The following is a 26,839-nucleotide window of genomic DNA, read 5'->3' as shown; positions in this document are numbered from 1 at the left end:
GACCGAGCTCCCTGTTCTGGACTGGTCCAGCTCAGGGAGTGAGCCAACAAATGGGAGCTCCCTGTTTCTCAGCCAAACAAAAGAAATATATATATATATATATATATATATATATATATATATATTTTTAATGTGGAGGTGAAACTTGTGAACAGAAAGCCAAGTCAAATCAGTGTTTCTCTGTCTCTGCAGCACACGTGTACACACCCCTGGATCCTCAGGCCCTGTGCTGCTGCTCCGTGAGCCAGTACGGGAAAGCACCCCACAAGCTCCCCAAGGCCTCCCGCTCCCCAGGCCTCCTGTGCTACAAGCCTTTTCCGAAGCAAGTGCTCGGTGGCAGGCGGAGCCCCCAGGGGCACAGTCCCCACCTCGCAGACTCGTGGTTTGGGTCTACAGTAACTTTTACACCCCAGTGCTCACAGAAAGACCCCAGATTCCATCTGTTTCAACTGTCAGCAAATTTCTCTCCACATTCTATGGTTTTTAATGAAGTCAACCATTTGTTCTCATTCTTGTTTTAAATCTAATAAACTCTGTCCAGAAATGGGTCCTCTAATACAAGTGTGAATAATGCAATGCTTAGAAAATACAAAACAAAACACCTGACAGCCAGATGCCAAGGAAGGAGGATCAAACGCAACAATGCCAGGAAGGGGCGATCCTCACTGGGAAGTCCGTTCCTGGTTTCGCAGTGCCTGGGAGGGCCTCGCTGCGCTGCACTGCCCACAAGACAAAACGCACAGGTGCTGTCTCCCGGTGCTCCTGGTGAACCCCCCATCAGCAGCATTTCACACAAACACGCCTGAGACACAGACACACTCAGCGGCAGTGAAACGTGATACAGGACACTTCCTTGACTTTACCTCGCAGTCTGCTGGGCGATTTAAAAACTGCAGTCCGGTTTTCTTTAGGGCTACATGAAAGGAGCATGGCCGGCACAGGCCTGTTCTCATATAATTCACCCCGTGAAAGGGACTGAAACGGAAAGTTTCCAGTGTTCCTTCAGCTTAAAACTCCCGTTCTAAGCTCAGCAGCTGTGGGTGGGAGAGCAGGCAGCCCGCAGACTGGGGGCAATAGATCTTATCATCTACTCATTCACTGCGTGAACTAGAAATGATTGCTTGTCTGCTGTGTTGTCAATGCCACTTCAGGATGGAAATGAGGCAGACGTGGGTTCTGCTCTCCGGAAGGCTACACCTTACTTAGGAAAGCAGACACAAATAAACCAGTAAGCAGTCCACTGTGCAAAGTCATTGCAAGTTGCACAAACTATTATCCAACTATTCCAAAGCACTGAAATAAAGCAGCGAGACAGGGTGAAGACAAGTAGGGGTGGTCAAAACCTGCTTCCTGGAAGAAGTGGCATTGCTGAGATCCACCTGGTGTAGACGTGGGGAGGGCGGCTTTTCAGGAAGAGGGAAGACGTGTGTTCCAAGGGCAGGAAGGGGAGCTGGGGAGCCGGGCCCTGTAGCCGTGCCCCTCACACAGCCTGGCCAGCTGCCAGGCCATCAGGAGAGCCAAACCAGGGGAGATTCTGCAGTGCGTGCTCTGTAAGTGGGAGTGGATACGTCCTTAAACACACAGCCCGTTTCCTCCATCACCACTCCTATCTGCCAGTAACACAACACAGTAACCCCAGAGCTGTGGTGCACTGCAGAACCATTGCAAGCATTTTCAAGGCCAATTTCCTTTGAATTGTTAATTACATACTAAACATCATGTATGCTATTTCCAGGTATTGGTTCTACATTTTTATTGGATGCAATATTTCACTAGTTAAATTTATTTATTTATTTATTTTATTTGACAGGCAGAGTTAGACAGTGAGAGAGAGAGGGAGAGAGACAGAGAGAAAGGTCTTCCTTCTGCTGGTTCACCCCCAAAATGGCCGGCACACCACGCTGATCTGAAGCCAGGAGCCAGGTACTTATCCTGGTCTCCCATGGGGTGCAGGGCCCAAGCACTTGGGCCATCCTCCACTGCACTCCCTGGCCACAGCAGAGAGCTGGCCTGGAAGAGGGGCAACCAGGACAGAATCCGGCGCCCCAACCAGGACTAGAATCCGGGGTGCTGGCGCCACAGGCAGAGGATTAACCAAGTGAGCCACGGCACTGGCCCCTAGTTAAATATTAATATCAATATTTGCCACATAAAGTTATGTAAGTCACATTCCCCCACTTTTTAAAGTATCTTTCCTGAACCTGAATTCACCATCACACTTTACATGTGAATTACTGCAGAATCTCCCCTGGTCTGGCTCTCCTGACGACCTGGCAGCTGGCCAGGCTGTGCGAGGGGCACGGCTGCAGGGCCCGGCTCCTCAGCTCCCCTTCCTGCCCTTGGAACACACGTCTTCCCTCTTCCTGAAAAGCCGCCCTCCCCACGTCTACACCAGGTGGATCTCAGCAATGCCACTTCTTCCAGGAAGCAGGTTTTGACCACCCCTACTTGTCTTCACCCTGTCTCGCTGCTTTATTTCAGTGCTTTGGAATAGTTGGATAATAGTTTGTGCAACTTACAATGAATTTCCACAATTGATATAAAGAACTGTATTAGTGCTTGCACGACAATAAAATGAAAGATTAGAAATCATTGTTTAGCGTGCTTGAAGATGGCTGAATTTTGGAAGGCTTCTTGCCGCATGCTGCTTCACAGGCATGCGATGGGTTTTCTTCCGCTGGCTGCGGAGGAGCCGCTCTGGGGTCTCAGCACCGCAGGCAGCCCGGCTGCACAGGGCTGAGTCTGACATGAACCGGGCTGCTGGGAAGGGATTCTATCAGCTGTCAGAATCCTGGACTGAGCAGGCAGCCTTTCTCCTCCTCAACATCAGCTCCAACGTACTCATTTGAAAATATGAAAGTTTCAATTTAACAATCACAAAGTCAACCAACACGACAGAAGCAGAAAAAAGACAACTTCTTTGGAGTTTGATTGACAAGCAAATTTTTCAGATTTTTTTTGGCTGAGTCTTCCGTTGTCTCACACATTTCTAGATGCCCATGCCTGACAACTCCTGCAGACTTGCAGAGGCTTTGTCTGCTAGTTCTGTAAGATTCACTGTACTCGCATCTTTGAAACGTGAATTAGACAGGGACTCATCAACAGGGAAATCCGTCCGTGAGACACACAGGAGAGCTTAGGACCTTTTCTGGAACAGGAGGGACCCTGGTGAGTGAGCTGATCTCTGCACACCAGGGCTGTGGGACTTGGGCCCTTCAGTTCCAGGAGGCCCTGTCTTCATGTGCCCTCCTTACAGGGGGTCACAGAATTCAGGGTAGTGATAGACACCAGAGTGGACAGGGCTTAGAAGTGTTTCCAGGACCAAACACACTCCACTGCTCAAGATGACGGCGTGGAGCCGCTGCACTGACAGAGACACGGGCCTGCAGGAGGACGGAATGCCTGTGAAGTCCTTCGGGAACACAGCCAGTTACAGCAGGAGCCAGGTGCACGGCTGCACATGGGGGCTGGGTGCTCGAGGGAGCAGGTGGCTGAGATCCTGCTTCCACCTTAAACCCACAGCACAGAGAACGCCACCCAGGAACCGTGCTGAGGAAATGGGTTGGCAGCGGAGATCTGGCTCCTGGTCTGGAAGAGAAGAGCTCAGGAACTGAGGGGACGCTCGAGCCTGTGGGCCCCTCTTCTGTCTTCAGCGAGGATGCCCTGGAGGGGACGGGCCCTGTGGGCAGCTCTCTACGAAGGCAGCTCCTCCACCAAGAGCCTCCCAGGACAATGACTCCCTCCCACCCTCAGGTGAATGGGAGTTGGAGAAGCCCCTGCCTGCGCTCCCTAGCTAAGCCAGCCTCGCTCAGGACAAAGAAGGATTCCCTTGTAGAAACAGCTCAGCTTCTAACAGCTCAGAGCTGTGCAGGGGGAGTGAGTGGTTCATGCACGCACTGTCCCAGGCGGGACAGGATCAAAAGCCAGTGTCGTGGCTTCTGCCCCCTACTGGCAAGCCGGGACTCCACCAGCCCAGGCCTCTTTTCTCATAAACACAATTCACCAGCATTCTCAGTTTCATGACTGTAATGATGAATGTGCAGACTCCAAATTACCTTTTAAAAATGGGGTTTGGCATGCACAGCAAGAACAGGAGAAAAATGGTGGGACTTCGAAATAAGATGTTTCTATTTCCTGCAGCTGACACATGAAAAATTATCTTTCAGGTTTCAGCACTGGACAACTCCCTTTCCCAAACAAGTTTTTGCTTTCAGTGTGGGAACGTGCAGGGTGCTACAGGAGAGGCAGAGAAGAAAGACCCAACCTCTCCAAATGCCCAACTGGAAAACCCAAAGCAAGTCACTCCAATTCGTAACATAAAAAATGTCACAGTATTATGAAAACCCAAGTGCCAAAAGCCCAGACTGAAAAGGTAAGATATTGAAAAGGCAAGACTGAAAAAGTAAGCATATAATGCTATCTTCCATGAAAAGAATCCTTCATGTGCACCTGAGAAAGTCACTATCTTTAAAAATATTTATTTAATGTACTTGAGAGGTGGAGATGCAGAGAGACAGCTAGAGATCTGGAGAGGTACAGAGAGAGCTCCCCAAGTGCCTGTCACAGTGACAGCTGGGCCTGTCCAGGTCTCCCCTGTGGGCGACAGGGACCCAAGCACGCATGTCATCACCAGCTGCCTCCCACGGCGCAGGTCAGCAGGGACTGGGAGTCGGGAGCAGAGCCTTGACTTGCAACCCGGCACCTTGACCCGGGTGCCTCTCCCGCAGCAGCGGCGTGACCAAGGAGGGTCACCGTGGCTCACGTCTGCCCACACAGGCGGCACTCACATCACGTGTCTGAATCAGTGCTTCACGTGAGGCCAGGGGAACCATGTGGCCATCTCCTGGTATCCCTTGTATCTTCAGATTAATATCTAGTCACTTGATATAAATCTTCATAGCCTATCAATTCTTCTGTTCTTGTCTCAGAAAGAGGGCACACAAGCTGGGTTTTATTTTTTAAATTTCTTCATAAGTCACTGAACTGCAAGACAGCTGTATCCACGAGTACCATTTTTATCTTTTTATGACCGTAAATAAATGACAAAGCACAAGAATGAGGTGTGCAACGCAGACATCGTTGAGAACGTCAAGAACTGCCTGCATGATCTGTGCACCCTCCTGTGAGCTATTAATTATCACCTCAGCTTAGAAGTCCCAGGACGAACCTCGGGTGCTTACACCACTTACACATCAGAGTTAAGTGTCATTCTGCCAATTTATAAATTTCATAAAATGATAAATACTGATAAACTAATTAACTATCATCCCTGAAAGCTATGATGAGCTGCAAAAAGCTAGAGCATCTCAAAATTGCTTTATTTATTACTTTTAAAATTATGTTTCTCAATGACAGCAAACAATATCTCCTTCAATTAAATGCACGTTGTTGAGGGACTTTTTGAAAAACATAGACACCTGGAGTCAGGTATCAAGTAAATAAAGCATTTACTTCACCGACCGGGAGTTCAGCCCAGGTAAGGACACAAAACCCCATCCCTGGGCCAGTGACAGTGATGGGCAGGTGGTGTGGTGACAGGGATGGACAGGTGCAGTGACAGTGATGGACAGGTGGTGCAGGGACAGGGATGGACAGGTGGTACAGTGAGAGTGATGGGCAGTGTAGTGACAGTGATGGGCAGGTGCAGTGACAGTGATGGACAGGTGCAGTGACAGTGATGGACAGGTGCAGTGACAGTGATGGATGGGCAGTGCTGTGACAGTGATGGGCGGGTGCAGTAACAGTGATGGACAGGCGGTAGAGTGAAGTGATGGATAAGCGAGGGGCAAGGCTGATGGTTCGGGGATCTCAGGGCTCTGGAAGGGGCCTTTCTTTGATAACACAGGGCCCTTGTCCACGTGTGGATGCAGGACTAACGCAAGAGAAGACAGGGCAGGGGGTAGTTATGTGACATCTAGCTTTAAATACTGACAATTTAAAAATATTTAATATTTTATGCGCCAACCACAGCCACTACCTGGTCCTAGTCTAGATGATTTATACTGGGATTTTATTATTGTTTTTATGTTTTTGTAGACTATTCTTTTTAGATCCACATATGTGCTAACTTTTGAAAATACATACATTTGGCCATATTAACCGTACCTGGAAAATATCAAGGAAAAAAAAAAAACTTCTGAAACATGATTTTAGGATATCAAGACAAAGAAGCCTCTGAAACATGTTTTCAGAAATGATTTTGATGTTTCAAATGCGGGTCCCTGTATTTGCGTTTTTTGCAGTGCCAATCATGAAAGACAAGCAGAATGCTGAAAAAGAGCGAGATGTCACAAGTCGGCTCAGTACCCACTGAGACAAACCAGCTCATTGGCAACTCACAGTTTGAGAGGCACAATTATACTACGTTTTCTTGCCCTCTCAGATGTTACCATCATGTGAATTAAAACATGGAAATGGCCGGGTAAGAGGCCAGGTTCAAACGTGGCCTTGGAGGGGAGCATTCACACTTTTACAGAACCTCCTTCATGGGCAGAGGGAAGGGAGGGGCCGAAGCACCCAAACATGAAGAGGAGCTGGGCGTTCACTGCACAGACAACTCAACCTGGGGCACAGCCAGCCACGGTGACATAGGACAGCAAGGAGTGCAGGTGCTGGACCTCAGCCTGCCCAGGGCCACCAGGACTGGAAGGGGTACAGGTGCTGGGACCTCAGCCCTCCCAGGGACACCAGGACAGCCAGGAGTGCCACAGCTGGAACCTCAGCCCTCCCAGAGCCACAACTCAGCCTGCCCAGGTAACACCAGGACAGGAAGGGGTGCAGGTGCTGGATCCTCAGCCCACCCAGGGACACCAGGACAGGAAGGAGTGCCACATCTGGAACCTCAGCCCACCCAGGGACACCAGGACAGGAAGGGGTGACACAGCTGGGACCTCAGCCTGCCCAGGGCCACCAGGACAGGAAGGGGTGACACAGCTGGAACCTCAGCCTGCCCAGGGCCACCAGGACAGGAAGGGGTGACACAGCTGGAACCTCAGCCCACCCAGGGACACCAGGACAGGAAGGGGTGACACAGCTGGAACCTCAGCTTGCCCAGGGACACCAGGATAGGAAGGGGTGCAGGTCCTGGTACCTCAGCCCGCCCAGGTGACACCAGGACAGGAAGGGGTGACACAGCTGGGACCTCAGCCTGCCCAGGGCCACCAGGACAGGAAGGGGTGACACAGCTGGAACCTCAGCCTGCCCAGGGCCACCAGGACAGGAAGGGGTGACACAGCTGGAACCTCAGCCCACCCAGGGACACCAGGACAGGAAGGGGTGACACAGCTGGAACCTCAGCTTGCCCAGGGACACCAGGATAGGAAGGGGTGCAGGTCCTGGTACCTCAGCCCGCCCAGGTGACACCAGGACAGGAAGGGGTGACACAGCTGGGACCTCAGCCTGCCCAGGTGACACCAAGACAGGAAGGGGTGACACAGCTAGACATCAGCCTGCCCAGGGACACCAGGACAGCCAGGAGTGCCACAGCTGGAACCTCAGCCCACCCAGGCGACACCAGGACAAGAAGGAGTGCAGGTGCTGGGACCTCAGCCCACCCAGGGACACCAGGACAGGAAGGGGTAACACAGCTGGAACCTCAGCCCGCCCAGGTGACACCAGGACAGGAAGGGGTGCAGGTCCTGGTACCTCAGCCTGCCCAGGTGACAGCAGGACAGGAAGGGGTGACACAGCTGGGACCTCAGCCTGCCCAGGTGATACCAGGACAGGAAGGGTGCCACAGCTGGAACCTCAGCCTGCCCAGGTGATACCAGGACAGGAAGGGTGCCACAGCTGGAACCTCAGCCTGCCCAGGTGATACCAGGACAGGAAGGGTGCCACAGCTGGAACCTCAGCCTGCCCAGGTGACAGTGGATACCTCAGGCAGCCCAGGAACATGATAGCAAGGAGTGCAGGAGCCAGCACCTCCCTGCTCAGCCTCCCTCTGCTCCTGCCCATTTGCCCACAGCACAGGGTGGGTCCATTCTCAGCACCTGCCCATTTCTCAGTTGCTGGGAAGCAGACTGCTGGCAGACAAGGTGACTGTGTCACCACCACATCCTCTCAGGGCGCGAGTCCTCCTGGTCCCTGGCCACGCCACCTTCCCTGTGCCAGAGCTCTCCCCACTCCCGAGGGACATGCCCCCTCTGTCCTGAGACCTCAGGGCCAAACCATCCAGCCCTGCACCCTGCTCTGAGCAGCACCCTAACCACAGCCTCCACAGGAGGGAGCCAGAGGCTGCTTCCATCACAGCTCACCACCAGTGTCTAGAGCCAAAATCAGCTCCTAATGTGGGTTTTGCCTCCTGTCTCCCTGTATTTACCAAGCCACAAAGTCCACAGTCCACGTGGCACTACACGTTTAGAGTAGTGTCTACCACCACGGCACACTCCTGTAGGCTGCCCTGGTTCCTCCCTGCCTCTGCTGTGTACACCCAGGAATCCTGGCCGGACAGCTTGCTCCAGGGAGGGTCTTGGTGCACACACCCAGAGCCCCAGGCTACCAAGGGGACCACTCACTAGAAAACACACCACACGAGTGCTACGGAGCCACACGCGAGCTGGAGGGTGAACGCGTCATTGTTATGCTGAAAAACAAGACTATTAACTAAGGGTCGTCTTTAAATTTATCTTTTTTTTTTTTAAAGCCTCCCCTCCTAATATAAACTCCAAAGGTTGCACAGTCATATTTTGAGATATCTACCATATATATTATATACATAATAAAATGCATTAGTATCTGCATCTGGTGAGAAGCAAAGCCACAGGTGCTGCTAACCTTGCATCAGCATCACAGCTGCCTTCAGAATGGGAACGTGCCAAACATCAGGGGTGGGGGAAACAGACATTCTTGCGTGTATACACGTGTGTGTGTGCATGCTTGTGTGTGTGTGTGTTTCTCACCCAGCCCATGGATCGCTTGAATTCAACCCCAGGTCCCAGAATCACGGGTCTAGAGTGAGTCCCGTTTGTGATGGAAACAAAATCACAGCCCAGAGTCATCGCCTCTCTGGCCCCTGTGGCACCCCTTCCTGTCCTGGTGTCCCTGGGTGGGCTGAAGTCCCAGCACCTGCACCCCTTCCTGTCCTGGTGTCACCTGGGCGGGCTGAGGTCCCAGCACCTGCACCCCTTCCTGTCCTGGTGTCACCTGGGAGGGCTGAGGTCCAGCACCTGCACCCCTTCCTGTCCTGGTGGCCCTGGGCAGGCTGAGGCTCCAGCACCTACATTCCTTCCTGTCCTGGTGTCACCTGGGCGGGCTGAGGTTCCAGCTGTGGCACCCCTTCCTGTCCTGGTGTCCCTGGGCGGGCTGAAGTCCCAGCACCTGCACCCCTTCCTGTCCTGGTGTCACCTGGGCGGGCTGAGGTCCCAGCACCTGCACCCCTTCCTGTCCTGGTGGCCCTGGGCAGGCTGAGGTCCAGCACCTGCATTCCTTGCTGTCATGGTGGCTCTGGGCTGGCTGCGGTTCTAGCCCCCAGGTAGTTCAGCTTCTGAATGTCTGCATTTGAAACAGACATACATTCAGGTCCTGATGCCATGAGGTGCCAACACCTCAGAGACCCTGCTGGCTGGGGAGAGACAGCCCCTCCTGTGAGAGCCAGTTCTCCGGTAGCAATGGGCCCCTCAGCAGCCTGTCTTTGATGTAAACCAGCCAGTCCAGAGCCCATTCATCTCTCAGGCCTCAGACCCCAGCAGGGGATATTCCTCTGCCCAACCCTCCCAGGGCCTGGGGCCTGGGATTTTGGGGACCGGACCCCGTGGCCCAAAGTCCAGACTCAGCTGCAACTGATCAGACTGGCCTGTCCTGACCTGACCGCTGGTCCTGTCCTGGCTGCCCGCCCTGCCTGTCCTTCCCCAGGGAACTGCAGGGAAAGCTCTGGCTCTACATTCCCCACGCTGCATCTCCAGGCCCTGTTGCTATGAAAACCTGAAGGAGCCGCGCTGTGCTCAGTGCCTGCCTCCAGCCCTCACTAAACAGACAACACAGAAATTCTATTGCTTTTTATTTGTGCGATCAAAGATCTGGCTTTCCCACCAAATCACGTCAGTGCTCACGGTAACACCTGCGTCTTACTTTAATTCCCACCTCCTACCCTAGAAACCGAATTCTCACACTAGCCTAATAAATGGCTCGGCTAAAAGACAAAAACTGACTTAAATCCCAACTAGGTGAGTTTAGATGACAGAGGATTTGGTAAGTTCTACAACAGTAGAATGATGCCACAAATACTGGAGTGACTACATATGGATCTACCGTCTAAGCTGATTTGACCCAAAATCATCACACTTGTTAGTTTAATCCAATCATATTGACAGTTATCAGTAACATTTTAGCACATAAAGAATCAATAACCTGTATACACATTACAATCCTAATACAACAAAACAAAGGAGTGACTGAAATTTAATAGTGTAACTAGAAGTAACAAAAAAGATTGTACTTTTTCTGTTTTGAGATATATTTCATACCATGTCTTGACTGTTCTGTTTTTCCAAGTCTAAAATCCTGTGGCTATATGTGTACATCTGTTATATGGTCAGAAATATTCACAATATCTGAAGCTGATTTAAACTGATTCTGATGTTTGAGCTGCCATGACTTCTTAGTCACATCTTCCCAACACCAATACTTCGCCAGGTGTGCGTTTCTTTAGTAGAGGTAAATGCCTCGGCTTTGAGGTGGCACAAATGTCAACTCAGCCTTCAACAGACAGTGAGGTGGGGGTCTGGGACACAGACCCCCAGCGGGGTCACTGCAGCCTGAGGCCTCTCCCCGGAAGCAGCCTCCCTTGGGCTCCAAGAACAGAGCCCTGGCCCACATCCCAGTCTCGGAACCAATGCCATGCCCTCCTACAACCATGAATCATTATTCCACAGGTGCTGTGAAAACCAGAAATGCTGATGATAACGGGGCAGGACACTCACGCCAGTGGTCTTTAGAAAGTTCCCAGAACATGTGCGTTGGGGCTGGCGCTGTGGCGCGGTGAGTGAAGGCACTGTCTGCAGTGCAGTCATCCCGTATGGGAGCCAGTTCTAGTCCTGGCTGCTCCACTTCCAGTCCTGCTCCCGGCTAATGGCCTGGGAGAGCAGCAGAGGCTGGTTCAAGTCCTGAGGCCCCTGCTACCCATGGAGGAGATGTGGGAGAAGCTCTTGGCTCCGAATTTCAGCCTGTCCCAGCCCCAGCTTGTTGCTGCCTTCCGGGAAGAGAACCAGAGGACGGAAGACCTCTCTCTCTCTCTCTCTCTCTCTGCAGCAAATAAATAAATTTTTAAAAAGAAAGGGAAATGTGCATTGTGAAATGAGCCATCACAGATTTCAGAATTTTTCTGCATCAAAATAAACTTGGGCTTTAATTCCACGTTCCAGGGACTTTCTGTAGTACCTCCCTGTTCTAGCACCTGGGCTGTGCACCTAGCGAAGGCAACCTTCAGATCAACGTGTTTGAAATGGGCTTCTCTGAGGCAGAGTGCTGCCCAAAGGGGCAGTCATTTAGATCACAATCAGATAGCAATGTCACGGGAAAAATCTTGAATATCTAGGTCAAGGGGCCGGCGCTGTCCTGTAGCGGGTAAAGCCACCCCCTGCAGTGCTGGCATCCCATATGAGAGCCAGTTCTAGTCCTGCTGCTCCACTTCCCATCCAGTTCTCTGCTATGGCCTGGGGAAGCAGTAGATGACCTAAGTCCTTGGGCCCCCGCACCCGCGTGGGAGACCTGGAAGAAGCTCCTGGCTCCTGGCTTTGGATCAATGCAGCTCCGGCCATTTTGGCCATTTGAGGAGAGAGAACCAGCTGATGGAAGATCTCTCTCTCTCTCTGTCTCTCTTTCTCTCTCTGCCTCTGCCTCTCTGTAACTCTGCCTTTCAAATAAATAAATCTTTAAAAAAAATCTAGGTTATAACTTCCATGAAGCTTTTTTTATATGTATTCTTTTTTCCCCATTTCTTTAAATTTTACAGGGAAAGGTATTCTCATAGAAGTGCTGCTTGGCTCAGGAATTAAGGAGGCCAAAGCCAGTGCCCATAATAAACAAGGAGCAGCCCTGCAGTTTCTCTCTAAAACAAGCAAAAACATGGCAGCCTATTTTTTTCTCATTGCTGATGTCATGGCAGGAAATGGACCCCAGGAAACCCTCTGGACCTGGGGCAGGGGTGGCTCAGGGAGGGGAGGGAAGCTGGGTGAGGTGGGCCACGGCCTGGAGGAGGGTGGGAGAGAGCAGCTGCAGGTGGGGGAGGGGCAGCGCCTCTCCTGGTTCAGGACCCAGACCTTGGGCTCTGTCTGTACCACCACAGAGGGCCCCTTGGTCACGTCTCCGTGTGTGCCTGTCCCTCAGTTTCCTTGCTTGTAACACCAGGCCCAGGGTGGCTTAGCTTGCACGGGCCTTGGGTGCTCACAGAACACGCTGTGACAGTGTTTGCTGGGTAAACCTTGGGGACAGCTGCCGGCGCCTGTTGGCCATGGCATCGGGCAGCTCCTGAAGAATCACAGAGGGTCTGCGAGAGGCAGAGGAGCCCCACTGGCCTCTGGGTCCCCCTGACATCCAACTCTCACAGCGCCAGCTTCAGGTTCCTGCAGAGGCCCCGGTGTCCGCACCATCGCTTCAGCAGGCCTAGAACACAGGGCGAGCGGACGCACCTGCCAGTGTCAGGGCCACACCTGCAGAAAATCAGTCAGGGTTGCATCCAGCCAGCATTCTGCTGCTGCGGACAGCCCACTGCTTTCAGCACCCCTGGGAGGGAACTGCGCCATGAAAACTGCCACAGTCAAAGTGCAAACGTGTTCCAGATCATCGCATGGTCACCAGTGCACTGGGCTCAGCACGACGCACACAGAAGCCCCCTGCGCAGCCAAGCATCAGCAAGGCCACACACCTGGTGTTTGTGCCTGTCTGCACAGGCACGGACTGGCTGAACGGCTTTGTTAGGGGTATCTGCATCGTGTAGGGACTGAAAGAGACTGAAATTCAAAAGGAGGTGGCAAGAGCATAACACCAACCTAATCAAGGTAAGCCCTGTGCAGGTGCTCCCTAAACGCAGGCACAGAGGACATCGGCCCTCAGCAGGGGGTCGGAGGATGAGCAGGAGGCAGAGAGGAGCCGGGGTGGGTGCGGGGCTGATCCGCAGCCAGCGCCACGGGCCGTGCTGTGCACAGAGCACAGATGCAGACAGAAAGCTCCACTGGTCTCGTGGCGTCTGCTGTTTCTGGAAGAACACTCACTAAGTGCACACAATATGCAACGGATCCTGGCCATGCCTGTGAGTTTAGATGCTTCATCCCCCGGTCTCGCTGGCTTACAGTGAGGAAGCTCCCTCCTGGTGCCTGGACTCAGGCCTGGGCTCCCGGAGCAGCCGTGAGTGTGAAGGATGCGTTGGTGCTTCAAGTTTACACTCCAATCTCGCCCACCAGACGGAGGCACAGCCACACCTCGGCGGAGCCTGACAGGGAGAAGGCGCCGCCAGGAGGAGGTGCTGGGGACACCCAGCTCCCGGCACAGATGTCCTGGAGACAGCTGCCTTCAGGATATTACCGCGTCCGGCTCTGCCTACCCTCCTCGGCCCTTCTCTGTCTGTTACCCAGCCTCCCCGCCGAGGTCACCTTTGACACCAAGGTTGCCCCATGCTAGAGTGGAACAGGAGCCGGGCAGGGTCTGCACTCAAGGGTTGCCGTGCTGGCCTCTGACGATGCACACAGGGACCTAACCCTCCCTGGAGCAGAGCGGGGTGGTCTCAGCAGCCACGTGCGCTGAGGCTGCTGTGTGCCGGCAGCCCCTGGAGGCTCTCCAGGAGCACAGGTCCGGGGATGCTGTTGTGGCGTAGCAGGTTACGCTACCGCTGGCCAACGTCAGCATCCCACGTGAGCATGGAGTCAAGTTCTGGCCGCTCCATTTCCAACCCAGCTACCTGCTAACATGCCTGAGAAAGCAGCAGAAGATGGCCTACATTCTTGGGCCCCTGCACCCACGTGGGAGACCCCAAAGAAGCTCCTGGCTCTGGCCTGACCCAGTCCTGGCCATTGTGACCATTTGGGAAATGAACCAGCAGATGGAAGAACCCTCTCTGTCTCTCCTTCTTTCTCTGTAACTCTGCCTTTCAAATAAATAATACTTAAACAACAAAAAGGAGGAGAGGCGGGGTGGGAGTCGAGGGGGAAGAAGAGCTGTGTGGGTGGAGCCTGTGCAGATCCTGAGCTGCATCTTCAGAGCCTGGAGAGCAGGGACAGGCGTGCATCTGGAGAGAACACACGCTTGTTCCAGGGAGAAACCAGAGAAGCTGGGGAGCAAATCTGCTACGGCCTGGCAGAGTCCGACAGCTTTCTCAGAACGAGGTCTGTGAGGGTTTGTGGGTCCTGGTGGTGACAGAGCGGGGCTGCAGGGACACTGCACCACGCACTGAGCGGGAGAGGGGAGCCTGCCTGGGAGGGAAAGCGGAGCTGAGCTGAGGACGCTTCAAATGCCCATGAGGCCGGGCTCACTCCCCGGGCTGGGGCTCGGAGATGCCTTGTATGGAGATGCAGACACCGGAGCTGCCAGACACAAACGGCAGTCATGGTCACCAAGTCTAAGAGTACAGATGACACTCGGGGAAAACGTGTGACAGAGCACGGGAGGACTCCCACGGGGCCCTGCACCCCAGGCTGGCAGCCGGGAGGGGACAAGGAAGCAGGGACAGTAAGGACGGAGCCACTGTGACAGAAGGAAAACCAAAGGACTGTGTTGTTCCTGCAGCCACAGGACCCGGCTGGCAGACAGAGTGGTAGGAGCCAAGCCAAGTGCTGTGAGGAAACACGAGAAAGGAAGACAGCCCGTGGGAGCAGGTGACGTGCACACCAAGTGCAGTGGAGGACAGTGGCAGCAAACCCCGTGCAAGGACGGGTCAGAGAGCCAAGGAGGAGGGGGACTGGCAACGCTGGTGCAGATGTCCGACCGGCCACGTCTGAGAAAGCAGAAGCTACAGGAGGATTGGCAGCCATCAGGTACCCAACGCTACATCTGACGCAGCACTGAGAGAGACAGAGAAGATGGGGATGCTCCAGACAGGTCTTGGAAAGCCCCCGGACGGGTGTTGGCTGACATCAGGGGAGGAAAGAGCAGGGGCCCTGGCGTGATGTCTCTGTGAGGGTGGGAAGAGGGGTACCCGGGCACAGGTGGGCTGCCCAGAGGGAGGATCAGAAAACAGGCACAGAGCAGCGACCCCCATGCTGTGGGAGGCTGCGTCTGCCCGGGTGCCCTGTGCATGCACACGTGTGCAGGTGCGGAACCTCCGGGTGGGCGGGGACCCTGTTTGTTGAGCGGGGAGGGGGAAGACTGAAGATCAGAGGTGAGGAGAGGCGAGGGCGGGCACAGTGCGTGAGGTCCTGGCCCCGTCCACGGACTTGGCTCACTGCTAAGTGAGCAGAGCAGAGGTGAGGAGAGGCGAGGGTGGGCACAGTGCGTGAGGTCCTGGCCCCGTCCACGGACGCAGCTCACTGCCAAGGCTTCCCTCACCAGTGCAGAGGTGAGGAGAGGCGAGGGCAGGCACAGTGCGTGAGGTCCTGGCCCCGTCCACGGACGCAGCTCACTGCCAAGACTTCCCTGACCAGAGCAGAGGTGAGGAGAGGCGAGGGCAGGCACAGTGCGTGAGGTCCTGGCCCCGTCCACGGACGCAGCTCACTGCCAAGGCTTCCCTGACCAGAGCAGAGGTGAGGAGAGGTGAGGACGGGCACAGTGCGTGAGGTCCTGGCCCCGTCCACGGACGCAGCTCACTGCCAAGACTTCCCTGACCAGAGCAGAGGTGAGGAGAGGCGAGGGCGGGCACAGTGCATGAGGTCCTGGCCCCGTCCATGGACGCAGCTCACTGCTCAGGGCTTCCCTGACCCTCTTTCTCCTCACCTGGATCCTACATTAAGCGACCCCAGTTCTGGAAATCTATGCCTACATTGAACATTTTAGGTGAGAATTTCAGACACAATGGCCAAGATTCCAAGAGAAAACACCAGCCTCTCACTCACAAAGTGCTAAGTTCTGCTTCTGAGGTTAGGCTGAGAGATCAAGGAAGGCAAGTGATTTAGACGTGCTTGGAAAAAAAAAGTCGCCTTAGGTTTGGCATTTTCAACTTTGTTTGATTTAACAATATTCAACAAAAGGCCAGCTAAATTACTTTGTGAGAAATGAAAGTGTTGAACTTTTTCACATGTCAAAAATACTTTGATAATGGTTGATTAAAGCTTTTCTTAGAGGTTTCCTATTTGGATGGATGGACAAAGGTTAAAGTCCAGACTTTCTGAGTTTTTCCTTTGTTCTGGCAGAATTTGAACAAGCCGTGAGCAGCGCATGCAGCCTCTCTCCTGTGCTGCAGACCACAAATCATGCCCAGGGACACTGTCTCTCCCCTCCAGCACTCTCCCGTCCTGGCTGGACAAGAACCAAGACGCAAAAGGACCCAGGAGAAGGCTGCGTGGCTGGCAGGTTGCGATGACGGTCACCAGAGCACGTCGGGTGGGCAGGGAGTGTGCGTAAGGTGCCACAGGGACACACCTGGCCACGCACTTCCAGTCGGTGCCCTCAGCCCTGGCTCCACTCCTGGTCAAAAGCCAGTACAGTGTGAAAACCCACTGCACAGGGGGGCATCTGGAATGGAGGTTAAGACCCCGCATCCCTATAGGAACCAGGCTTGCGTACCGGCTCCACTCCTGACTTCAGTTTTCCGCATAAGCACACCTGCGGGGGCAGCAGGGGTGGCTCGAGCCCTCAGGTCCCTGCCACCCATCTGAGAGACTAGGGCTGAGCTCCTGGCTCCTGGCTTCCACCTGCACCAGCCTGGCTCTTGCAAGCATTTGGGGAAGAGATCAACAGAGGGGCGCTCTCTGCCTCCCAGTCTTTCTGTCTCTCTGTGTATTCCAAATATATTTAAAATATATAAATAAAAATGCATTGCAAGGCCTCTTCAACCGTGCATATTTTAACCAATTAGGGAGACTTCCACCTTACGTTACGATTGCATTACTTCCACGTTACAATTGCAACGTAAGCTGCGCATTTTGATCTGCTGTCCTCTTCTCACCTTGGTACGTGAGCTTAAACCCTTGCCGGTTTTGGGAGTGGTCGCTGTAGAAGTGGATGAGGGTCTCGTGCGTGGTGCTCAGCAGGGCGCCGGGCAGGTCTGTGCCGCTGAACTGCCCGATCATTGGGCTGGTGTGGTAAGGTCCATTCTGAATTTCAAGGTAGTCATGATTTGCTTCCGTAGAGAAGTTCAGAAATTGAATATGTGCGCCTATTAATATAAAAAGGCATAATTAGTTAAGTTTGTTTCAAAATGTATAAAATCAGTGCTCAGCCAAGGTGAGAATTTGATCTGTGAGACAGGGTAGCCTCAAGCAGGAGGGCGAGTATTTCGGGTTACAGTGGATTTTGGCTCCATTTCTCCTCCCTGGACCTGCGAACGCCATCCACGTAATCCGAGTGCAAACCTGAACCTGTCTGTGAGATGCCGAGTGTGAGCAGCCCCGATCCGCATGGAGATGCAGGGTGCGGGGGTAGTTTCCAGCTGGAGATCAGGACGCACACAGTGTGAGGACTGTGTTGCCTGCCTGTTGTTACAGTTACCACAGCTGTAATACCAGGTTGTGATTCCGATCCCACACTACATCATCCACACGCTAACCACGGCTCCATCAGGGAAGAAGCCAGCGTCGGCCCCAACACACGCAATAAACTTGGAGAGTGGCTTTCATGCTACCTGAGGGTCTCTCTACTGCACAAGGCATTTATCCCTCAACAACCGATCATTTTCCATTGCATTACTACTGATGTCCACAAGAAATCCAACTGGACGCACTAACTGTAACTCTCACAACCTAGTGCAGCTGGTCCAGCTCAGCTAGGAGAACACTGAAAAATGGCCATTCTTTCTGGTGTCGTGTTGATCTGTGTGCTGAATGTGCTGTGGCTGATAATTTAGCACAAGTCAAAGCCAAAACAACTTAGAGTTATTTGTTATGGTAGTATGGAAACTGTCTTTGACTACTGTATCTACAATGCTTTAATTAGTTTAAATGGTTATGTAAAACTCCAGACATTGGTCTTTGCAGAAATTCATGCAATTAAGTTGGGTAGGAAAATCTAAAGTGAGCATGCCAATGGCTGCCACAGGGCATTCTCCCAAGGTGTGAGAACACTTTCCTTTGGGTTGCTTTCCCCTGTTTGTGACAGGGAGGCATGTTTTAATTTGTCGTCAGCTATGTTTCCCAGATTAGGAAAATGAAAGACAGTGCTTACATGGGCTACTCTACCTAAGGGTAAACGCGGAAGAAAGTCATGCATACTATCTTCTCTGGAATCAAAGGGACGTGAGATGATCAAAAGTCAGAAATCAGTGAAAGAAAGAGAAAGAGAGAGCGAGAAGAGAAGGAGGGAGGAAGGGAGGGAGGGAGGGAGGAGCTCGAGTAAACACCCAGAGGGCAGTGAGATCCAAAGCACTGAGTGACACTTAGAGTCACACAAGGAAGACAAATCCACCGATTACGGGAAGAACCGTGTGAGGAGGAGCTAACGGATGGAGAAGGCCCCTGTCCCTGTCCGACGGACACAGGTAAAGGCCCAGGATCAGGCTTGGGATCCAGCTGGCCAACCAACCTCCCCCAACAAGCACCAGCAGGTGCTCATTAATATTTTCATAATTTCACAGGTGAGCACACTGGGGCTTGGAAAATCGGGCTCCGTGTCCACAGTTAACATGGCGAAGGGCAGAGCTGATGCCCAGCTCCCACGAGCTCCTCTCTCTCAGATTCCATCTGGATGTCAGACTAGAGCTAACACTAATGACGGTGCGCCTTCCACTGCTTCTTGGGGAAAACCTGGTTTGTGTTAACTTTGCTCAGCTTAGGATGGGAGAGGATGTCGAAGGTAAAACTTCAGGAGGAGGCTGAGGAGGCTAAAAGCAAAGCAAAAAAAAAATCTTTAATCAACAAGATTTGGGATGCTTTTTAGGAAGGTGATCAGAGTCACATCCCACGGGGAACTTGTCAGTCAGGCCAGGGAGTCCCAGTGCTGTCTGGGTTTTCGTTGGTTGCTGAGTGGCCCCTCCATCCCACCCAGAAAGGCCCATAAGTTAAGCTCGGCCTCAGAGCCCACCAAGAAGGGTCTCAGAGGGGGTGCGAGGTGTTCAGGGTTGGACTTTGGGGAGGGGATTAGGGTGCAGCATGTAAGTCAACCCTGGTGGCTTTATAAGGGGCCACACAGGAACACACGGAGACATGCAAACTGCCTGTCTCCCAGGTGACGCTTGTGCCTCCCGGGACTCTGCCAACACAGAGCAAACCCACCACACATCTCCAGAATCAGGAACCAAATAAGCCTCTTTATAAAGTCAGCTGCCTTGGATATTCCCTCACCGATGAAAAGCAAGCTAATACACCGCTCTGTAGCTCTCTTCGCCAGCGTGGCGTCATGTGATCTACGAGCGCCTGTAAAATGTGGACTGGGAGAAAGCCACACACGGGTTTCCAAGTTGTTTCCCCTGAAACAGCACCTTTTAAGAACACTTTTCATGAACCTGTATGTGATCAAGGTAAGCAACCAAGATAAGTAACTCACCAACTTAGACACTTTTATAAATACATGAAAATGCCCAATACAAGAACTGCTCTTTGTTGAAAAGTCAGCAACGAACTGATCTTTTTTCTTTCTTTCTGAAATCCAGGAAATATTTTGGGTCACAAGAAATTCAGTAGTTGAAAAAAGTGGAGGAAAGGAAGAGAGGGAAAGAGCAGGTAGGAGGTCTGGGGGGTGGGCTAGTGGCTCCTGGGCCCTCAGCTCTGAAGCGCCTTCTGTACACCGAACTGCTTGGCAGCTGACCACTCACCCCACCACCCGACCGGCTCTCACCCCTGCTGAACTGAAAACACAGTTACCTGCTGTAGCCCGGCTGACAAGTCAACTTAAAAAGAAAGTTTTCCTATTAATTCTTAAATTATATTATATGTGTGTGCATGTATATCCATGTGTATGCATATGTGTGAATGTGACCATTTTCAAGGACACTAAACCCACCAGGCGTCCAGTTCCACTTGTCACTACCAGTGGAGGAAAGAAACTCACACAAGAGCAGCTCAGATGACCTGTGGAGACCCTGACATTTCTATTTACGTCCAAAATTACAACAAAATGGAAAGCAAACTGTGCTCTTTCAGACATGCACGTGCAGACATTAGGTGTATTTCTCCAGACACATAAGAGCTGCATGGAAAGACATGGCCACAAAATAGAGGAAAGACAGCAAGTGGACCAAGGGGTAAGAATGTGGCAGACAGACTAGGACCCAGGAGTGCTGCAAACAGTGACAGTGGCTCTCTGATGATGTGGAATTAAACCTCAAATGGGGATGGAACTGTGACAATTATAATATTGTGAACAAAATTACCATTTTAAGCAGGATAAAATGTACAGCCACATATCAAGCCACCTGCAACATATCAGGAAATAGACAGGGCCCACCTCTAATCTGGCTTAAGGTAGAATTATTCGGCACTCTCATTTTCAGCAAATCGTGTCCAGTCTGACATCACAAAGCCCAAATGAAGGGATTAAAACAAGCATAACCCAGTCATCTATTCGTTTATCTCAAATAATAGTTTAAAAATACATCATTACCACCAGAAGCTAATCGGAATGCCTATCTTCGGTGGAATTTGCACAGCACATTCCCAGGCGGCTGCAGGTGCGTTTTGAAAATGAAGCGTGGTTGAGCCCCTGCGAAAAGGATTTGCCTTCGGGCTTGAGCAAAGTTTTAAAGAGGAAAGCAACATGACTTCACAGTCAAACCCTCCTTCCCGGGCGGCAGAACTGGTGGGTATTAACCGCTCTACTCTGCATCTTCTGTGTGCCGTGAGGTATGGCAAATGCTCGTCATCACAGGGCTTAGCAAACGTGTGAAAGAACCTTCTGCGTCATAGCTAAGTTACGAGGGGGTCCCAAAGCACGATGGCTCTGGACAGCACTGAGGGCAAGCTTAGCACAGCAGTTTTAACTCCGGAGGGTCAAGTTAAAGCAACCAAATAATAATAATAGTAAAACCTGTTTGCAATCTGTTAAGTGTGCTATCATACATTCTCAAGGAAGTGGACAAATTTACAGAGCTCTGCTAAAGCAACACAAGACAGCAAGCCAGGTCTGGGAAAAGGAAGAAAAGGACATGAAAACGTGGGAGATGCCGGCGCCGCGGCTCACTAGGCTAATCCTCCACCTAGCGGCGCCGGCACACCGGGTTCTAGTCCCGGTTGGGGCGCCGGATTCTGTCCCGGTTACCCCTCTTCCAGGCCAGCTCTCTGCTGTGGCCCGGGAGTGCAGTGGAGGATGGCCCAAGAACTTGGGCCCTGCACCCCATGGGAGACCAGGAGAAGCACCTGGCTCCTGCCATCAGAACAGCACGGTGCGCCAGCCACAGCGCGCCGGCCGCAGCGGCCATTGGAGGGTGAACCAACGGCAAAGGAAGACCTTTCTCTCTGTCTCTCTCTCTTACTGTCCACTCTGCCTGTCAAAAAAAGAGGAGAATTTGATTTAGCTACTGCAAACTGTTAACTCTTACAGAATGCCTTCTTAGGCCAGGGATCTGCATTACTTCCAAACTGCCCTGTGAGATTGATATTTTACTGTATTCATTTTTAAAATTTATTTATTTTAATTGAAAGGCAGAGTTACAGAGAGGCAGAGGCAGAGACAGATAGAGAGAAAGAGTCTTCCCTCCCCTGGCTCACTCCCCATATGGCCAGAGCTGGGCTGATCTGAAGCCAGAAGCCATGAGCTTCTTCCAGGCCTCCCGTGTGGGTGAAGGGGCCCAAGAACTTGGGCCACCTACACCATTTTCCAAGGCCATTAGCAGAGAGCTGGATCAGAAGTAGAGCAGCTGGGACACGAACCACTTGGGATACCAGCGTCCATATGGGATGTCAGCACTGCAGGTGGTGGCTTCACCCGCTACGCCACAGGGCTGGCCCCAAGTGTGTTCATTTTTAAGATGCAGTTTGGTGCCTTGTGCAAGCTCACATGGCCAGTAAGCTGTGGAGCTACGATTCTACTCAGACCCAGACTGTGAGCAGGTGCAGCACCGACTGCCCCTCTCCAGGTCCTGGGGCAGAGTCCTGGCCAGGTGAAGAGACAGCGTCACTGCCCGCCCAGGAGCAGGCAGAGAACAGTGCTCACAAGAACGAACGCTGCAGCAGCAGAACAGGGGATCGTTACAGAGTGGCCAGGTGACTGGGCACCTCCGCCTGTGTCCTCAAGCGTTGTGGCCAGGGGAGGGAGGCAGCTGTGTAACTCCCAGGCGGAACCATCTGCCAGGCAGCCCCAGGCATCTGGTTGTACATAAGGACTCAGAACACCCGATCGCACCCTCCAGGAGAGAGAACAGCAACCCTATTCTTCCTCAAGGAAGGTGACACCATCTCACTGTCTGAGTTTGCTCCGGCTGCTGGGCACTGGAGTCATTCCTGCCATCCCACAAAGCCTGAGCAAGCCGGCTACAAAGCTGATGAGGGGGGAACAGCCAGGTTCCCTCAGGTACCCCGAGCCTGTGCGGAAGACAATGGCAGCTGAAAAGGCCTGGGAGAACAGCAGGGTTTGCTTTGTGACTCGCTTGGCGGTGTGAGCATCACATGTGCTCTTTCATGGTCAGTAATCTTCTACCTCAACTTCCGTTTTGCCCACGTCTCAGGATCTCGACAGCTTTTGCAGAAGCAATTTATCCTAAATAAGTTCTCTGAAAGAGCTGACAGAAATCCTGTGCCTCTCTTCTGCTGAAGAGTGGGAGCACCTTTCTGGGCGTGGGAGACGCGTTCCGTCTGCAGCTAGTCTGTGAGAGGGCAGGACTCGGGGCCTGCCTTAGCCAGGGGCACCTGGACCCAGGCATCCACACCGACCCACCCGCCCTGGCCCGAGCCATCCTCTTCCCTGCTGCAGTGTTCCAAGTGGAAGCAGAGACAATCCATTTCCTCTTGGGGTCTTAAGTAAGCACATTTCCCCACGTCTGTTGCCTTACAAAAATATTCTGTGATACCGAAAAAATATTCTCACTGGGGCAGGCATTGCGGCATGGTGGGGAAAGCCACTACCCGTGAGCTGGCTCCCCATATGGCAAATCCGTGTCCCAGCTGCCCCACTGCTGATGCAGCTCCCTGCTAATGGGCCTAGGGAAGCACCGGAAGATGGCCAAGTGCCTGGCCTCCTGCCACCCATGTGGGAGACCCTGATGGAGTTCTGGGCTCCTGGCTTTGGCCTGGCCCAGTCCCAGCCATTGTGGCCATTTGGGGAGTGAACCAGCAGATGGAAGAATCTCTCTCTTTTTCTCTCCCCTCCCCTCCTCTTTCTCTATAACTCTGCCTTTCAGATAAACAAATAAATATTTTTATAAAACAATTATTTAACATATCTCACACCTCAGAGAGGGGTTAGGTGGTAAACCATCCTACACACATACTCACTCACATACATACAGTCACACACATGTACCCTGTCGCCCTACACACTCATACACACACAGTAACATGCTTACAGACATACACATACACATGTACCCATATACACACAGCAATATACTTACAAACATGAAGTCACATACATGTACCCAGTCGCCCTACACACATTCATACACACAGTAACACACTTACAGTCACAAACATATCCATATACTCTCACACACACAGTAATACACTTATATACACACAGTCACATACAGGTACCCAGTCACCCTACACACATTCATACACGCACAGTAACATGCTTACAGTCACACACACATGAACCCATATACACTAAAACACTCAATAATACACTTAAATACATACAGTCACTTACATGTACCCAGTCACCCTACACACATTCACACAAACATGCTTACATACACACACACCCACTCTACATATACTCACATATAGTAACACATGTACATATACAAAGTCACACATGTATCCAGTCACCCTACACACACTCACAAACATACTTACATACAGCCACACACATCTACCCAATCACTTCACCACACACAGTCACATACTTACATATGCAGTAACACACAACTATCTAGTCACTCTACATGCACACACACAGTAACACACTTACATATACAAAGTTACACACATTTAACCACTTTACATGTAGTTACACATAGTAGCACACTTACATACACAGTCACACTCATGTACTCACTCTACATATACACATACAGTAACACACTTACATGCAGTCACACACATGTACCCACTCTACATAATGTTTATACAGTAACACACTTACATGAATCACACACATGTACCTACTCTACATAATATTTATACAGTAACACATGAATCACACACATGTACCTACTCTACATGTGTTTATACAGTAACATCCTCACATACACAGTCACACACATGTACCCATTCTACATATTACATAGTGACACACTTATATAGTCACACACATGTACCCACTCTACATATACACATACAGTAACACACTTACATGAATCACACACATGTACCCACTCTACATAATGTTTATACAGTAACACACTTACATGAATCACACACATGTACCTACTCTACATGTGTTTATACAGTAACATCCTCACATACACAGTCACACACATGTACCCACTCTACATGTACTTACACAGTAACATCCTTACATCCATAGTCATACACATGTACCCTCTACATGTACTTACACACTCAGTAATGCATTTATATGCAGTCACACACATGTACCCTCTATGTGTACTTACACACACAGTAACACATTTAGATGCACAGTCACACACATGTACTCTCTACATGTACTTACACACACAGTGACATCCTTACACACAGTCCCCTACCTTACCCTACACGTGCTCATTCCCACACACAACACTCACACACACGAGAGGAAATCCAGGGGATGCAGCAGGCCTGCGGTGCACCAGGGGCACACTCAGCAGCAGGCACTGCTGAAACGCACCTGGCTGTTACCTGTGCAGACTCTGACCCTGCGTGTGCATCCCCTCACCTCTGGGAGGAAGCACATTGCACCGTGCGTTCCACCATGGCAGGGCGGCTCCCAGGAGACACTGACTGTGAATCGGCAGGAGCACCTGCCCGTGCCCTGAGTCCCACAGAAACCGGGGCCCTTTCCTGGGAAGTCACAACAGGCAACGTCCCAGGACCCCTGTCAGGTTTGGGTTCCCTGGGCACAGTTTCCAGAGGCAGACACTGTGAAACTTAAAAAAAAATCTATGATCTGCATCCAGGGCAGTGATTTGCACCAATGCCCACGTTCACACACAAGTCCCGGTGCTTATTCAGATCTGAACACTCAGTCCCTCTGTCCTGGGCCCTCCCTGGGCACCTAACCTGGCGCACCTGCAGCGTGTGCTCCAGCGCAATCCACCAAGCACATGAACTAAAACACAAAACCAGGAGGAAGATGGGGACGTGGGGCGAAGAATCAGAATGTCACTGCAAAAGGCCAGGATGAGGTTTCAGAGGACTGAGCAATTAAAATCATGAATTATTTAAGGCAAAGCAAAGGAAAGTTAATAACTAAATGTAAAAAAAATCATAAAACCATAATCAATAATATATAATACAGTCCAAATATATGTCTTATGTCCAATTAAAAATATGTCACAACATGAAAAGGAGACTTCAAAACTTTTACCAAAAGAAACAATAACCATTACTGAGTTTCAGAGATAGATGAGAAAAGGCGGCATTAGCAATAAAGCAATTGATAATTGAATTAGGAATGCCACATTTCGCACTTCATGTGCTCCTCTATCTTCATTCGGCTAATTTAATTTGCCTTGAAGAGTTGCATGGCTGAATTGATTTTTCAAATAACTCTCTAGGTTCTCAAAATTATTCTGCCAAAGCCTTATTTAAATCTGTAAGCCATTTTCAATTAAAGACACCACTCTGTCAACACTTCAGCTTCACTCTGTCCAGGACAGCACCAGGCAGGTGGAGCCTGTGGGGTGAGAGGCGCCTCCACTCACCGTAGCACCTCCACTCACTGTAGTGCCCCCACTCACCGTAGCCGACGGGCAGGGCGATCTTCCAAGTGCAGTCCAGGTTGTTGGGGTAAGCGCCTGGGAAGCCGGGGCTCAGGACCACTCCGCCGGTGCTGTGCAAGGTCCCTCCGCAGGTGGCTGTAAAGGGACAAGGCCGTCAGCGCTGTGGCTCTCGCGCTCTCCAGGCTGCCTCTGCACCAGCCTCCTCTAGGGCCGTGCAAAGCAAGCCCGTGTCTCAGGGACTGCGTTCCTCCCCTGAGGACCGCTTGGGCTACAGCGCAGTGCACCGCGGGTACCCACGGGCCTGGCTCCCTCTCCTGCACGTGGACTCCTGAAGAGTAAAGGTCAGTTCTCCGGAGGTACCTGCTGGTACGCAGGGGCTCTCAGTTCAGGGGAGTCCACTTAGAGCTGCATTTCTTCCATTTCTTAGCCATTTCCCAAGCGGTGATATCAGGGAACCACGTACTGCCCGCTGTGCTGACCGCATGCACCAGGCCACCTCACTCCAGACAACCCAGCAGGGGCCACTGTGACGGTGCCAGTCTAACCCAGGAACCCCTGCTCTGGGGAGACTGGGTAACGTGCCTGCGGTCCCAGCCAGCCTGGTCAGCAGTGTGGTTCAGAAGCCAGGTCTGCATCTCCCATGTTTTCAGTTTCGGGACACACCTAACAGCAGGCCAGTCTCCCCAGGAAACCACACGTTGCGCTGTCACCCACAGTCAAGTCCCTCTCCCAGGAAGAAGCCTGGCTCACTGTATTACAAATGTCAGCGGATTTAAGTTGGAGCATATGAAATTCTAGGATTGGACCGTTTGTGATGCATTACAAGGGCGATTTCTTATATTCCCAGTA

The 26,839-nt window shown here is 51.9% G+C and overlaps 1 protein-coding gene across 3 annotated transcripts in view; it reads right to left on the bottom strand.

The window, feature by feature from the left end:
- The window catches only part of CSMD1 (CUB and Sushi multiple domains 1), a 2,053,194-nt gene that overhangs the window by 150,660 nt on the left and 1,875,695 nt on the right, over positions 1–26,839 (bottom strand). For all 3 annotated transcript variants that reach the window (XM_070047233.1, XM_070047234.1, XM_070047235.1), the window contains 2 exons: positions 26,009–26,125; positions 17,027–17,236 (listed from right to left, as the gene is read on the bottom strand). In XM_070047233.1, the coding sequence (XP_069903334.1) occupies positions 17,027–17,236; positions 26,009–26,125 (327 nt within the window). The remainder of the gene's footprint in view (positions 1–17,026; positions 17,237–26,008; positions 26,126–26,839) is intronic.

Source organism: Oryctolagus cuniculus, chromosome 8 (genome assembly GCF_964237555.1).
Source record: "Oryctolagus cuniculus chromosome 8, mOryCun1.1, whole genome shotgun sequence".
Taxonomy (NCBI): domain Eukaryota; kingdom Metazoa; phylum Chordata; class Mammalia; order Lagomorpha; family Leporidae; genus Oryctolagus; species Oryctolagus cuniculus.
Note: the sequence above shows the minus strand (reverse complement) of the source record. Positions and strands in the feature narration are given on the sequence as shown.